The sequence below is a fragment of the Lynx canadensis genome, chromosome B4 (assembly GCF_007474595.2).
Source record: "Lynx canadensis isolate LIC74 chromosome B4, mLynCan4.pri.v2, whole genome shotgun sequence".
Taxonomy (NCBI): Eukaryota; Metazoa; Chordata; class Mammalia; order Carnivora; family Felidae; genus Lynx; species Lynx canadensis.
The window spans coordinates 32,136,868-32,152,191 of NC_044309.1; the positions used below are offsets into that span (position 1 = coordinate 32,136,868).

General features: G+C 40.5%; 1 protein-coding gene across 2 annotated transcripts in view; it reads left to right on the top strand.

Annotated features, from left to right (window-relative positions):
- Positions 1-15,324, top strand: part of CCNY (cyclin Y) — a 233,661-nt gene that overhangs the window by 162,856 nt on the left and 55,481 nt on the right. For both annotated transcript variants that reach the window (XM_030321264.1, XM_030321263.1), the window contains exon 3: positions 11,511-11,545. In XM_030321264.1, coding sequence (XP_030177124.1) covers positions 11,511-11,545 — 35 coding nt within the window. The remainder of the gene's footprint in view (positions 1-11,510; positions 11,546-15,324) is intronic.

Consider the following 15,324-nt stretch of genomic DNA (forward strand, 5'->3'; position numbering starts at 1 on the left):
TAATCCTCAGATCAGTTTTCTAGGTGTGTAGTATGGTTTAGTGTTGGTCTGGCTATATTTCGTGGACGTGAGACACACAGAAAACTTCCATACTGTTCTGCCATCTTGGCTCCCCCCAATGTAATATATTTCTAAAAGTCATTTATCACACTGTTATACTTCCATTCTATGAAAATATGGAACTAATTTTAATTTTTATTTCTCACAATTATGAGTATCTAAATGTTAAAAGTAAATTCTGGATTGATGTATCATTATTGTTATCATTAGCCCTTAGTCGATGGAAACAACACAAACATATTAAAGTTTTAATGAATAATTATTGAACAGAAAAGTGAAATAATTTTTAGAAAAACATCTCTTACTGAGATGCTTCTATGTAAGAATATTACACATTACTGGAATGAGGTGTTAGTCATCATCAAATTCTTTGTTTTTATAGATGTAAGTGCTGAGGAACTTTGCTCATATACACAAATAACATGGGAATAGTAGGAGATTTGTTATAGTAATATCACTAAATGCTTTCTATTTCATCTGGTTCTTATGTAAAAAAATCTCCAAGTGATTTATCATCCAAAATAATTCCTAATAATCAGCTACAGTTCTGTCTTGTTCTCCTTCAGCTTTGTTGGCAGAAAGGAATTGGAATCCTTTGATTTGCAAGAGAATTTCTCACCCAGTTATAGAAACTTCTCACTTCTGCAGTTTCTGGGAAGTACACCAAAAAGACTTTACCAGACATATAAAAATGACTTTTAATTATATCTGTTGTTAAAGAATAGCATTTGCATTTGGTGGCACTGGGTTTAACCTGATTGATACACTCAGGAGCCTTGGGAAAATAAATCTGTGATTCATTTCAGAACCCCTTGTTTGATTCCTCTGACCCGATTGCAGTCTGTATACCCCCCTAAAGCGGTGGTGATCTTCACTGTTTTATGTTTTACTGCATTTACATCTCTAAGCCATGTACAGTGAGTAGCCCATAGAAGAAACTCTAATATATGTTGGATGAAACATCCCCATCTGTCCTTTTCCTCTGAACTAATGTTTTTAGCTTCTCTTTTGATTTAAATATATTTTTGTCAGAATGTTCTGTGTCCTTCACATGATCTTGTTGGCAAAGGTAGGCATCATTGTCAAACCAGACGGTCAAATCAGACTTACTTTCTGTCAGAAATGGTCTGATTTCATTTCTCTTCAATTCATGTCACGTGTCAGTACACATGCCCGTGACCACCTTCACTCTTCTGATCCTGGTAAATTTCCAGACAGGGATAATGAAGTATGTGTCTTGCCGGCAGCCTGCTGCACCTTCATGCTCATCCCTGTGCTCCCCTTGGCCTCTCCTTCAGAGCCTGCATCTTTGAAGGAGTCTAAACCTTGAAGAGGCCTGGTGCTAATAGAAACTGTCATCATTGTGTGGTATCTGTAGATTCGGAGCCAAAAGTCCTCACTGCACCCCTAGTAGAAATGTCCACAGGACTGGGTCGATTCCAGGCTGTGCTTTGGGTCATGGAACCTGGATTAAAGGCAGCAGACTCAGTCCTAATGTCTTGTTTGTCCCCTTTGGTGCCCCTGCAGAGGTCTTTCATGTTGGGTTGGTGAATGCCCAGGATGGGTTGTCATGTCTTTTTTCTGAGATGTGGGAGAAAGGTAGCTGTGAAAGAGGAGGTGGGGATGGAGCCCCTGCCTCACACCTCAGCCATCTTCAGGAGTTCTTTGAACACTGCTGCTCTAATCCAGCCCTGAGTTTCCTTTGACAAGATCATCTTGGGGAAAGAATTATGAAAACTAGTATTGCCTTACCCTATCTTTTCCTTCTCGTCTGGGGGAGTAGAGGCCTAAGACATATCAGAAGTCCAGAGTAGTGAAACGCCAGTCCATAAGTATGGGGCTGACTGTGATTTTGTTCAGCCTGTGCCAAGCCCCTGCTTGCAGGGAATCATTCTTTGTTTTCCAATTTGGCAGCCAGGGCTCTGGGACTGACCTTAGGCTCTTGAGTGCCATTAGTTAGCTTTATAGTTATGTAATCTCCTGGGTCATATTTTCCTATAAATTGGCAATGATCATAGCTGTCATATTGGTAGATTGTTGTCATGAGGCAATAGGAAGATGTCTTGAACTTCTAGTAAGCACTCAGTCAGTGCTTACAGTCAGTGCCTACTCTTGTACATGTGAAGCAGATACTTGGGTCCCTCAGTGCTGATACCTGGGACTCCCCTGAGCCATCCTATCCCAGGACCTCAGGCAAGGAGAAGCCATCCCCTCTCTTGGCACTGTAATTATGTTTTCCAGATGCGTATTTCCCACCACCTGATAGACATTCCATCTGGCAATCCCACAAACGCCTCAAGGTTGTCATATCTAAATTGGAAGTCACCATCTTTTTTCTCCTGTCTACCTCCTCTTCCTGTTTTTTTCAAGGATAAACCCGTGGTTAGTCTGGGTCCCCAACCAGCAGTCCAGGAGCCCTGTGATCATCTTACAGGCCTGTGATCAACGTCTTACATCCCATCTATCACCTAGATAGTTGGTATCTCTTCTTCCAGTGTCATGACCCACAGCTCATATTCCCTTGGTCTATGACCACCGCCCTTTCCCATCTTCCTGTTTCCATCTCTGGAAGCTGCCAGAAGGAGTTTTCTGGCTGCCAGAAAGAGTTTTCTGGAACACAGTTCCACTAGGACCCCTCCTGCTCAAACTGTCATTCTCCATCACCCACAAGGGACAGTGAGCCCTCGGGATGGCATGCAGTCATTCCCCTTGGGCCCTTTCTGCCTTCCCTGCCAATCCTCCTGTGCCTCCCGCTGTGTGCTCCCACAGTTGCGCTGCTTCCAGTCCTGAAAGGCCAGTCCCTTTGCTCTGTCACACCACAGCTGATGCGGCATCCTCTGTCCTCAGTGCCCTTCCCTAAGTCTGCCTCTTAGGTGGTGCTTCCTGGACATCCCCACATTTCACCCATTCTGATGGACATTTCCCCAAATGTAACATCTCTGAAATCAGGACAGGCAATGGCTTCTCAAAATTTAGTTGGCAGGATTTTTTTTCCTTTCTTAGTGGCAAACAGAATAAAGGTGTACCATAAAATCAGTGGCATTAAATGCAGTGCGGTTTGTATATTCCCCTATTGTGGAGTTGATTTTTTTTATTGTTGTTTGTAAATAAAGAAATAGTGGGTTGATGTATCCACTAAATTCCATGTTGCTTTAGGATAGAGACTGTTTTCCTCATTTTGCATTCTGTATACCAAGCACAGAAGCTAGCAGGTAGAAGAAACTTAAAAAGAAAATGTTTTGAATGAATAAAGTAATGAAAGAATGAAGCCAGGGAATCATGATCCATCCTGGGCAGACATGCTACAGCATTGTGACAGTCTCCGTGACAAAGTGGCTTTCTGTTTTGTGCCGCAGCATCACTTTCTTCCACGTTTCCTAACTTTATTAAAAACACATTCATTACTTGAGAGCAGGAGAATGTAGGTTTGTTTTAGGCTTAGGCAGTGTATTTGGACTTCCCCCTCCCAGGTCTGAACTTGACAGGATCATCCCAGCTTCAGGACAGCTCCCCTGTTTCTACAATCATTTCTTGACTTAATGAAGTAGGGTGATGTGGGGACTCTTGGCCATACTAAGCCCTGTAAGTTAAATGGACAAGGGAGGTCTTTTTTGGGCTCTATGACCCACTTTTCTTGGAAACATCGCCTTGCTCCAGTGTCTCATCTCTTGGGCCTTCCATTCTGGAGAAAGCTGTTTGCACAGTACAAACTCCGCTGAAATCAAATTAGACCCAACATGTCAGTTTTTCCTTAATATGCCTTTTACTTTATCATCTCTCCTAACCTAACCTATCTGTGCTTTTCCCAGATTTAGTCGTCAGAAAATTGCTTAGTGAGCTGAGACCCAGAGCAAAGGCTTGGGGTGGTAATTCATCCCAGGTGGGGTGGAGCTTCATGCCATCTCCACCACAGCTGTATTCTGTTGTTAGCCTATCGCCCTCTGGCGTGTTGGTAATGATAAACTCTTTTCAACAAACAACTTTCAACTCTCCTTTTTAAACTGTGAGGACCTTCAGTCTCCCTTCATTTAGCACAAGCTGACCCTTTCTGTCCTTGTCACAGCCCCTCATGTTTGGCAGGGGCAGATGGCAGCTGAATTCCATTGCTAAGTCTGAGTCAGTCAGTACCAAGAGCAAATAATACCTTGGAAAGATTTCCTGAAGATAGTCTTGTTTTAAATTTAAAGCACAACCTTCTGGAATCAACCAGCTGCAAGTTTACATCCATCACTGTCTGTATGATCTTGTGCATCTGATCCATATGGTCTTCCTGAACCAAAGTAGATGAGAGTACCTCCTCATGACCTTGTCAGGGAGACCAAATATGTAATCTATCAAAGCTCTGAGTGCAGTACCTAAGAGAGCATAGGTTCTCAGTAGGTGCAGTCCTTATTCTGGGATGTAGGTACTCATTTGCTCACTTGGATTGAGTTTCTTCCCTGACCTCGGTCTCTGCCATCTTAGCATGTCTCAGATGTGGGTCCTTCTTTATGCTGACTGCAGTTCAGTCCTTCACGCTGAACACTGGGTGTGACTGGGAAGAGAAGTGATGACTGACTACCAGTGGAAGAGTGAAGGGTGGTGTCTGGGCTCTGCTGTGCCCAGGCCCGTCTTTTTCTGTCTACATTTCTTGATACAGATAGGTCGACCCTCTCATTTACAAGTTGCTTCCACACACCTTGGAAGCAAACCAGGAAGAGGTCAGATAGCAAACAGCATTTGATAGCAGCCCTTTATAAAAACTATACAGAGCACTTTGAATCTCACCTTCAAAAATCAAGTGAGGGGTGCCTGGGTGGCTCAGTTGGTTAGGTGTCTGACTCTGTGGCTCAGGTCATGACCTCATGGTTCGTGGGATTGAGCCCCACGTCAGGCTCTGCACTGTGACAGCACAGAGCCTGCTTGGGATTCTCTCTCTCCCTCTTTCTCTGCCCCTCCTCTGTTCTCTCTGTCTCTGTCTCTCTCTCTCAAAATACATGAATAAATTAATATTTAAAAAAATCAAGTGATAACTTCACCACCATGTACCAGAATAGATTTCTGGTAGGTCAACTAGTTGTAGGTTAACAGTGATGCATATAATTATAAATATCTACAAACAGTATAAGTGAATGTTAATCTCATAATGGGGAAGGGGGCATGTAAGCTTGTAAGACCAATAGGAGAAATTGCCTAAAATTGAGAACTTGTGTCAAAATGCATCATAAAAATTAAACCATCAAATGGGAACAATATTTTAATACTTAACGACAAAGGATTAATATACTCTTACGTATTAAAGAATTGTCATACAAACAATGACACTGCTAACACCAACAGAAAAATGGTCAGTATTTCTGTTGGTGTGCTGATATATGTGCACATACATGCTTGCACATGTTTATATATAAATATATTAAAATGCAAAAATGAACATGGCACATCTGTGTAAGTATGTATAGAGAAAAGACTTCCATTGATAGGAAACACACTAAAATACTAAGTTATCTCTGGGTTGTTGGATTATATATTTTTTCTTTATGTTTCTCTATATTTTCCTAATTTAAATTTTTATTTGTATTTTTTCTTTATACTGCTCTACATTTTCCAATTTTTTTTTACAGTAAGCATACATTTCTTTTATAATCAGCAAAGTTCTAAAAGAATCCATTTTATTTATATTTCTGTGCTTCTGAGTAAATCCTTTGACCCTAAGTATTCTCCAAAGTAAACAAAACATTTAAAGTTAGTTGGTAGTTTATTAGATGGACACTTGATCTTTGAATGGTTTTCTCCATAAACCTATGGAGAACCGTTACTTTTGTCACCTATTCTGTCTTCTGGAATCTTCTGTTTTCCACAGCCGATCTGCCCTAGACGTCTTTGCAGTTCTTCTTACCTTTTCATTTTTGTTTTATCTGCCTTGCTTATTTAGATTTCACTTTGAATGTAGAGAATGCCCCCTTCCTCTATACTCACGTTTAAAAAATAAATGCTGGTGTAGGACAATTCAGAGTGGGCCAGAGTTCTTGGGAAAGGTGCAGGAGGGGCACCTTGTTGGGTACTGACCTCATCAGGATGCCCAGTGCAGGGCCTGTACGCATGGGGTGAATGTTCCTACACAGCACAAATCTGTGCCTGCCATTGGTGTTCATGACTTACATCCCCTGGCAGGCTATGAGCTTAGAAAGACTGGAACCTCAAAATGTCTTTGCATTTGCCTTCAAGCTGTGCTTTCTAATGGGACTCAATGGTTGTGTTTTGAATTAAGTGAATGATTGAATTCACTGAATTATTGAAAACTGTGGAAATTGTGTGGTAGTCTCAAACTTATTATAAGAAAAATTAATGTGAACTTTAATTGTTTAAAGCCTGATTCATGCTTACCCACAGGAAAAAAGAAAGGAAAAGAAAAAAATTTATTTTGAAACAAATTTTTGTGGTCCCAATTGGCTCTGCTATCCCAGCAATCACTTTTACATCTCAAAACAAAATTCTGTAATTCTCTACATTGTCATCAAGGCCTCCCTGTGTGGCCTGCCAGTCCCTCACATTCAGAGTAATTAATAAGCTAAATAATTTTTCTTTGTGGAGTAGTTTAGCTCTATTCATATCAGATACTAATTATCTGTTGTCAAATGGAACTCATTTCATTCAGGTTACAGGCACCAGGGACACTGCCTTGGGAGGAGGGTAGTGCAGAGAAAGGAGCCTGGGGAACCCAGCAAGCCATCCCTGTCTTTTCCCTTGTAGTCACTCCTTGTCTGGGCCTGCAAGGGCAGCTTCCTCATTGTCAGAGGAAGGAGGTTGGCTTACCTATTTAAGGACTTACTTAGTCCTCACATTTTGTGTCCACTTGCCATTGGGAGATCTATTTTACAGATGGAACAGGGAAAACCAAGATAATTTTTTAAATGCCTATCTATACAGGAGATTAGCTGAAATTGCATTTAGGTTGTTAACAAATCCTCAGCAATTAAGCTTTTAAGCTTTTTTTTTTTTTTTTTTTTTTTAGAAAATTGTATTCTTGGGGTGCCTGGGTGGCTCAGTCGGTTAAGCGTCCGACTTCAGCTCAGGTCACGCGGTCCGTGAGTTCGAGCCCCGCGTCGGGCTCTGGGCTGATGGCTCAGAGCCTGGAGCCTGCTTCCAGTTCTGTGTCTCCCTCTCTCTCTGCCCCTCCCCCGTTCATGCTCTGTCTCTCTCTGTCTCAAAAATAAATAAACATTAAAAAAAATTTTTTAAATAGAAAATTGTATTCTTAAAAGTAAAATTTTTCTTCTGTGACATTGTGACAAGGGAATGTCACATAGCAACGTAAGTGAAGTTTTGGCTCTCTCGGATTACAGACTCTGCCATTTTCTCCTCATTTTATCTGGAGAAGACTTTTAATGCTAACCGTAGCGTCTTTGCTGATTTTAGAGGGCTTATTTTTAAAGCCTCAAATACGTTTTCTACTTAAGTCATTATGGACTATTTTAATAGCTACTTAAAAATTCTCTTAAACCATCATAGATGGGATCAAAGGAGATAGCTATTATTTCTTTCCCAGGAAAGTGAGATTTATAATTGACACCAATTTATTGCCTGTTTTCCCAACAAAGCAAAATATGACTATTAGTCTCTCAATTATGTAAGAACTCTGAGGACTCCAGAGATTTTGATTGATAGGTTATTAGTAACCAAAAATATTCAAGTTTAAAGATGATTAAAGCTAATATCAGAAATGAATTGGCATATTGCTTATCCCATTACACAAAACGAAATGTGTAAAAGCCATTTCAATTTCAGAGCTGAGTAATGGCCTCAGTGGTTTCAGATTTATTTTAAAGACAGATTTGGATTTAGGTAATATAATTCATCTTTTTTTGGTGATACCATTGTAAGAGGTTCCACTTATTTTTAGTATTTTTTCTCCTATGGTAGTATCTTAATCCTGCTCCTGCTAGCTTAGGGGAAAAGGAATAATTAATTGTAAGGGCACCAGGGTATCCGAGATACCTTACAAGTCATTGGAAGTAAGGACTAAAATCCATTAGGAACTAAGGAAGCACCTACCTTCCCCTCATCACTCTCCTGGCCTCCATTCATCTCTGCATGGCAGCTGTGTTAGAGATCAAGACTAACCACCACCCCCCCCCCCAACAGTTTTGCTTATTCAGTAGGAGGAGTCATAGCTCTCAAAATATAGTCATACACATGGCTATGGCTTATTACAAAGAGCATATACAAAGCAAAATCAGCACAAGGAAAAGGTGCATGGGCAAAGTCCAGAGGAAACCAGGGACAGGCTCCAAATAGAGTTCTGCAGGATGCACTAGGTCTTCCCAGTGACAACTCGTGACATGTGCTGGCCAGGGAAAGTCCTTAGAGACCCATTGCCCAGGATTTTTACTGAGGACTGGCTAAGTAGGCAGCCTCTGCCTAGTGTGTACCAAAATTCTAGACTCCCAGGAGGAAAGCAGGCATACAGCATAAGCCATATTGTTTGTGCAGTGAGCCACTTTTAACAGTTATGGAATGGCAGGAACCATCCCCAAATCCATATTCCCAGGCACCTCTCTTTCAAACAAGCCATTTTAGAGATGGCAGTCAGACCTTCTGTGTTCACTCTTCTCTGCACAGGAGATGCACTTCATCCCGCCCACCCCATACCATCAGATAAGGTGCTGGCAGTGATGGCTAGCAGCAGCAGGTTCCCAGGAGAGAGAATTAGCCCAGCTAGGAATGGGTATCTACCTGGTGGTTCCAGGCAGTTATGGGCAAGGTCACCTAGTACAAGCATGGGTATTGGGAGTTATTTTTGTTTGTGTAGGGACTGGCAGTTGGTTTGGGAATTCAGGAGACACTCCATCACGGAGTCAGTCATAGGTATGCATGTGTGGAAAAGCCTCTCAGATACAATGTAGATTTGATTTTGCAAAGGCCCTCTTAGTGGTGGCATCACAAAATAATACAAAATACAAAATAATGATTCAGGCCCTGTGAACACAGATTTTGGATCAGATTCAGCAGGCCCAGTTGCTCTGAGGGAAATAGGGTAATATGTAGGTATTTATTTGTATAATAACAGTGAGGGCCTAAGATAATTCTCTAATAGATTTGGATACTTTATCCTTGGGTATTTTACAATTGTTCATGAAGTTTGGTTTTTACTATTCTAATTTGAACCAGTTGGGCTTCATGGAAATCTCCCAATTCTTCCCTCAGATTTATATTTGTAGAAGATGTACAAGAAGAGTATATACTTTTACAGTATTCCTACTTGTTTAGTGTGGTTTTGTTTTATTTTTTGGTTACAAACTTTCTTGTTAAAACTTTCAGCCCATACTATTGAAGATTCTCCTCTGTTTTTGATTAATTCTTAATTTTTTCCAGTAGCATCCATAAAGAATCTCTGATATTCCTTGAAGCATGGATATTTTTTGTCTGCTGGAAGCTGGGTGATACAGGGCATTAAGGTGACCTTGGAGGCAGTTCCCATAATTGGGAGACACAGAGCCTCTGCACAAACCTATTTCTGGATGCCCTTGGAAGGACTAAATGTCACCCAAAGAATTTGCTGGAAAACTCATCAGGTCTACTGCCTGTATAGAAAGTGTTTCCAGATCCCTTCAGCCAATGGAAACCACCACAGAAATGTCATCCTACCCCTATGTGATAGAGCAGCTCTGACTAGATGCATAATAATTTAGTACTGACATGCACATGTGCACACACACATGCACACAAAGTATGTATGCCAGGAAGTTCAAACCCAGTGCTTCCTGTTAGATCCTGACTTTTCTTTTGTTATGGTTCACATGTGGATGATGCTTCTTTGGAACTAGGTCAGAAGAAGCCCTGCAGCCTCCACACTGTGAATAGCAGACACTGTTGTATATGCACTTGAGCTCTCTGTGTGTGGGTCTGGTCTCCAGCATGGCCAGGGTGACTCACACTCTGTGTGCTGTGCATGTCAGTGGCCTGCAGATGAATCCCTCTGATGCCAGGTGTAGGCACCTTCTCCCAGCAGCATCCTCAGGCTGGTTTTTGCTTTGTATCTCAAATATCTTTGACATAGGAAGAGGGACAGCAGTCATTCCAGGGATATTAGGACTTCTCAGGAAAACAGAAATGTTTCCTTGTGAATTGAAAACAGAATATAAACATAGGAAAACATTTCACAGGCCCCTCAGTCAGAGCAGCTGAAGGGCTTTTGAAAACTAGTGAATCTGCATTTGGGTCATGGCCTGCCAAGAAAAAAGTCCACCTCAGATGAGGTGGATTTGTATGCTATTATTTCAGGATACCCTGAGATAGCATTATTGATTCCCAGGGACCAAGGATGTCATCTCCTTGAAGGAGGCCCATTCTTCATATCCTCTGCAGTGATCTACTCAATAAATGTGTTAGCTGACTATTATGTACCCTCAGAAGTAAGTCTTCAGGAAAGAAGAGGCAAAACTCAATTATACTAAATAGTTTTAATAATCCTCTGAGCTCCCTGTCACCCTTCTACATCTTTGGGGCTGAGGACCCCTACTTTGGGGAACAATAACATCTGGTGTAAGGAAGGCTGAGCCATTCAGTATAGGCCATGCTGCATAGACAGCAATAGGAGAAATGATCTTTTAGACAGGTCAGTGTTTTTTGTTTTTTTTCTTGGTGGTTGTTTTTTTAATGTTTATTTATTTTTGAGAGAGAGAGACAGCGAGTGGTTAAGGGGCAGAAGGAGAGGAAGACACAGAATCCAAAGCAGGCTCCAGGCTCTGAGCTGTCAGCACAGAGTCCGACACAGGGCTTGAACCCATGAACTGGGAGATCATGACCTGAGCCGAAGTCGGACGCTTAACCTACTGAGCCACCCAGGCGCTCCAGGGCAATGTTTTTTTTATTGTGACTTTTACCAGCCTTTCTGAGGGAGAGGGTGCTGCAGGATGCTCCAGGAGGCTGCCTAGTGAGAAGCCTGGTTTTTATTCATTAGCACCCAGCACGGAGAGTAATTGGTTTCTGTGATAAAGAGCACCATTGATGTACATTATCTTTCCCTGGTCTTAATGCTGTGTTATGGGTATTGTTGTTAAGTATTTCACCGAGATTTTAGGGACCTTAATGGGTCTGGTGGGTTAGAAACAAGTATTCTTATTATTGATTAATCATCTTAAATTAATGGATGCATATAGGTTTTGTGAGAAATTTACTAATTAATATATTGTTTAGTTACTGGAAAGCTGTCACCACTCAGTTAATCATTGCTGCAGTTGTTTTATTAGGGTGCTATACCTTAAGTGGGTGTATGGTTTGCTCTGTTAGCCAAGTTCAGATCTGCATTTGTGCAGGTCACATAGTCTTATAAATAGGAATTGAGCAACTAGGTATGTTGGTTGATGGAAGGATGGGACTGTGACACAAGAGGCCCAGTCCTCTCAACGACCTGCAAGGGGTTGGCATGCAGGCATGTAACATTTCTGTTGCATCTTTTGTCTTCACAGTGAGAGAAAAACGCAAGAGTCTCTTCATTAACCATGTAAGTGAAGCTGTCTCCTTGTGTTCTTCATAATGATTATACTGTGTAAAGAGCTTAAATAACCATGTCTGTAATAGGTGCAGATGGTTCATGTATTTTATCAGTACATGGAAGAATGTGAAGAATGTTATGATGTACTCACTTTGGTTTGTAATTGGACAAGCATGGCTTGATATTTCCATTGCCCCAAGTGTTTTTTCAGAAGCCCCAAACTGCAGTTGTTCATGGGAAGATGTGTGTGAACAACACCATAGCACATACTATGCAGGTACAAATGAAAGCCACTTCTTTTAAATTCCTCATTCTCTCCTTCTTCTACCCCAACTCCCAAATTACTATTTTTTTTGTCTGTAACTCACTTCTATTTGAATAAACACAGAATTGTTTCAAAGAGGCTATCTGCCTCCACACACTCTTTCCTCTCCTCAGTTGTTATTTATAGATCCTCTAGTAGAGTTTATGTGTTCTTTTGCTCACAGAAGAATAAACTTGATAACTCTTTAGTTTTAAAAGGATTACAAAAATTCAGCTCTAGACTTTTGGCCGTCCCGAGCTGTATCTCCATCCCCTGCTGGCCAGGCATAAAGTGTCCCTGTGAGCTACTTTGTTGTTCCTCCTTGAACAGCAGATGCAGCTGTCTGGCTACATCTCTGCTCCACTCATCCTCCCACTAACCTCCCCACCTCATGATACCCCAGCTTGTATCCTGCAGGAGTGTGGAGACCTGCCACTTTCCTCTCCCTCCACATAGATGTCTCTTCATTTAGGAAGGAAAACTGTCTCCATGAGGTATGGAATGGTGAAGTAGGTAAAATTTACCAAAATAAGTGTGCTATATATGCTCATACTGAAAAAAGGAATGATGTATTTGACCTTACAAGGGTTTTTCCTCAAAATTTCTAGACTGTCTGTATGTAAGTATTTGTCGATTATGAAGTATATGGCACTGAGGCTGTGTTAAAGAGACTTATAGCTATAATACTGCCTTCTCTGACCTTTAGAAATCTGGAAAAATGCATTTGAAAAGAAATTCATAAGCTGGGCCCATGCTCTCAAGGGGCTCCATGCTTGGCCATTAGGAGGTCAGTAATTCCTTCTTAGGCAGTGTCAGTGTATATATGCATATACAATGTTCAAAGGGTCAGAGAGGGGGTCTGTAGTTTTTTTTCAGATTCTTAAAGCATTCATGACCTCTTCCCTGGCCTTCTCAAATTTTGAAGCATCAATATGTAAAGCATCTCTGAAGTTAAATGTTATGTCACAAGGAAAATATATACCTTTCTTTAAAAAAGTGGTATATACCTAGACATAGAAATTTGAGTGATTTGAACTAATTTTATAAATCCTTACTTTTCATCTATTTGCCTGCTGGATGCTCTTGGATACTTTCTGACTCATTAGCATGTCTGCCAAGGAGCTTGCAAGGGAAAGAGGAACTGATACTGCAGTCATGCTACCTTTACATTGCAGCTGTATTAAGGTGTTTTGAAGAAAGAGGAAGAACATGCCACCCTGTTCTGATTGTGGCTAGCAAGACAGAGTTGTGCTCTCATAGTGCTAATCTGAAGATCTGTTTTTATATTTTCTCCCACTTAACGTCACACTTTGTGTTGTATACAGACATGGCACACACTGAGTAAATATCTCTTGGGCTCAGGATATGGATTAGAGTGGTGGGCTATGTGTTGTAACCCAGCTCAGCCCTCAGACTCTTACTATAAAACCTCTCATATCCTGACACAAGGAGTGAAATCACACAGTTGTTGAAATCTGCTCACATGTACTTGTTCCTGCATAAAAGAAATCTCTGTGCTGTCTTATATAACAGATGACTGTGCAACAGTATGACCCTCCAGTTCATGAATAGACCAGTTGCAAAGTAGCATATTGGCTCTGCCTGTGCTGGGAAAAGCCATTGGAATGTGCTATTCCAACCAACTGAAATGTCATTTGAGTGAAATTACTGCAGATTCATTTAGGCTTATAAACCAACTGTGCTTTTCAGATTTTGAGACACTTGGGTGTTATAAGTTAGAGCAGTAGACAAAGGATGAGTCATCATCAACAGTACAGTCTATTGAGTATTTTGCCATGTTTGTGCCAGGCTGTTCTAATTGGTTTAACCTATTTACTCAGTAACCATGCTGGGTAGGTACTATTTATCATTTACATTTTACAGATGAGGAAAGTGAGGCACAAAGCAGTTAGCCAAATAAACAGTGGAACGAGAATTGGGACCCAGGTGATCTGGCTCCAGAACTCCCCTCTTAGCTCTCATCCCTATATACTGTTTCTCAGAGGATGTTGCCAGTTCTTGCCAGTTCCCATTTGAATGGAGGTTTAGCTTCTTTATCTGAAGTTAGAGATCATTTAATTTTTATGGGATAGTTTGTAGGACTCATTTCTGAATACAGGCCCTAACCAAAATTTGGTATCTAATTTGTTGTTAAACTGTGGAATGATGGTTATTCTTTGCCCTTGCTTATAAAACACTTTGTTTTTTATTTGCTTTATTGTGAGGGATATTGTTTCTTTAATTTCTCCGAGTTTCTGAATAACCTACTTAGTACATGTTGCTAAGATAATCTACAAAGAGGCTACTGTTTAAGAAAAATGAAAGCAGTGGCTATAGGTAAGCCATTTGAGAATGGTGGGGGTAGTCAGCTTCCCTCCTGGATAATGATGACTTCAGGGGAAATAACTTCCACCAAGTGGAGAAGAATAAGATTTTTCTGGCTCCTGGCTATTGGTACCTTAGTAAGTGACAGGAGTAGACTTTGGGAACAATCTACAGGGAAAGGATCTACAGTAGAGAATGGAACCCCAGGCTGGAAAAGAGATGGGCCTTTAATTGCCTGAGAAGAGTTAAGACAGTTATAAAGGAATAAATAAAAGGAGGCTGCTTTTAAAAGAATTATTATAAGTTCTAAAGCTTGAAACCATTTGAGGGTAAAGTTCTCTGGTATTTTGACAGTTAGTTAAATTAGGGTGAATTATAAAGATTAGTATTAGAATCATCATCTATATTTTAGATGTAATTAGTATTAACAGTTGTAGGAAAATTTAGTACATTATGAAAGACACTTAGGTTATTAAAAGAGGGTGGGCTAAAGAGCTTTACTTAAAGCTCTTATTCAACATTTGCTAAAGTTTTGGCTTTGCTTTTTAAGGATAGCTACTTTAATGAATCTTTTAATTAAAATGTGAAAATCTCTGATTATAAATTGCGAGTAGCATTGCAAGTATCTAGAGTCTGGAATCACTTTTGAAACTTAGGGAAAACTCATGCCTTTTACTTCGGTCTAATTTTTCTATGACATCCTTTTGCTACTTGGTGATGGCATACCTAAAGTGAATTGATCATTCTAAGAAGTCTTTAAAAAAAAAAAAAAGATATAAAAAGAATGAACAGGAAGTTGAGTGGCTGGCCTACCTTACTCTCATGCAAAACTGTTACAGTATTTGTCTTAATAATGAGACAGGTGATAGTTCTAGGAACTTGGTGAGAGAATAAAATAACTAAAGGGTGTTATTTATCAGTTAAGCAACAGGCACACTTTTAGCTGGACTTGGAACCAAAAGGATTTTACTCAAGTCCTAGACCTACCACATGATAACTTGGGGACCTTGAAAAAGTCTCCGTCTCATAGAATGGGTCATAATTCCTGGCCTGCCTGACTCAGATGATATAATAGAAAGGAAGGTGATTTGCAAACTAATTTTAACACTGTATAAATATGCTGATGTTATTACTGTTACTGTCTATTAGAGTATAGGTA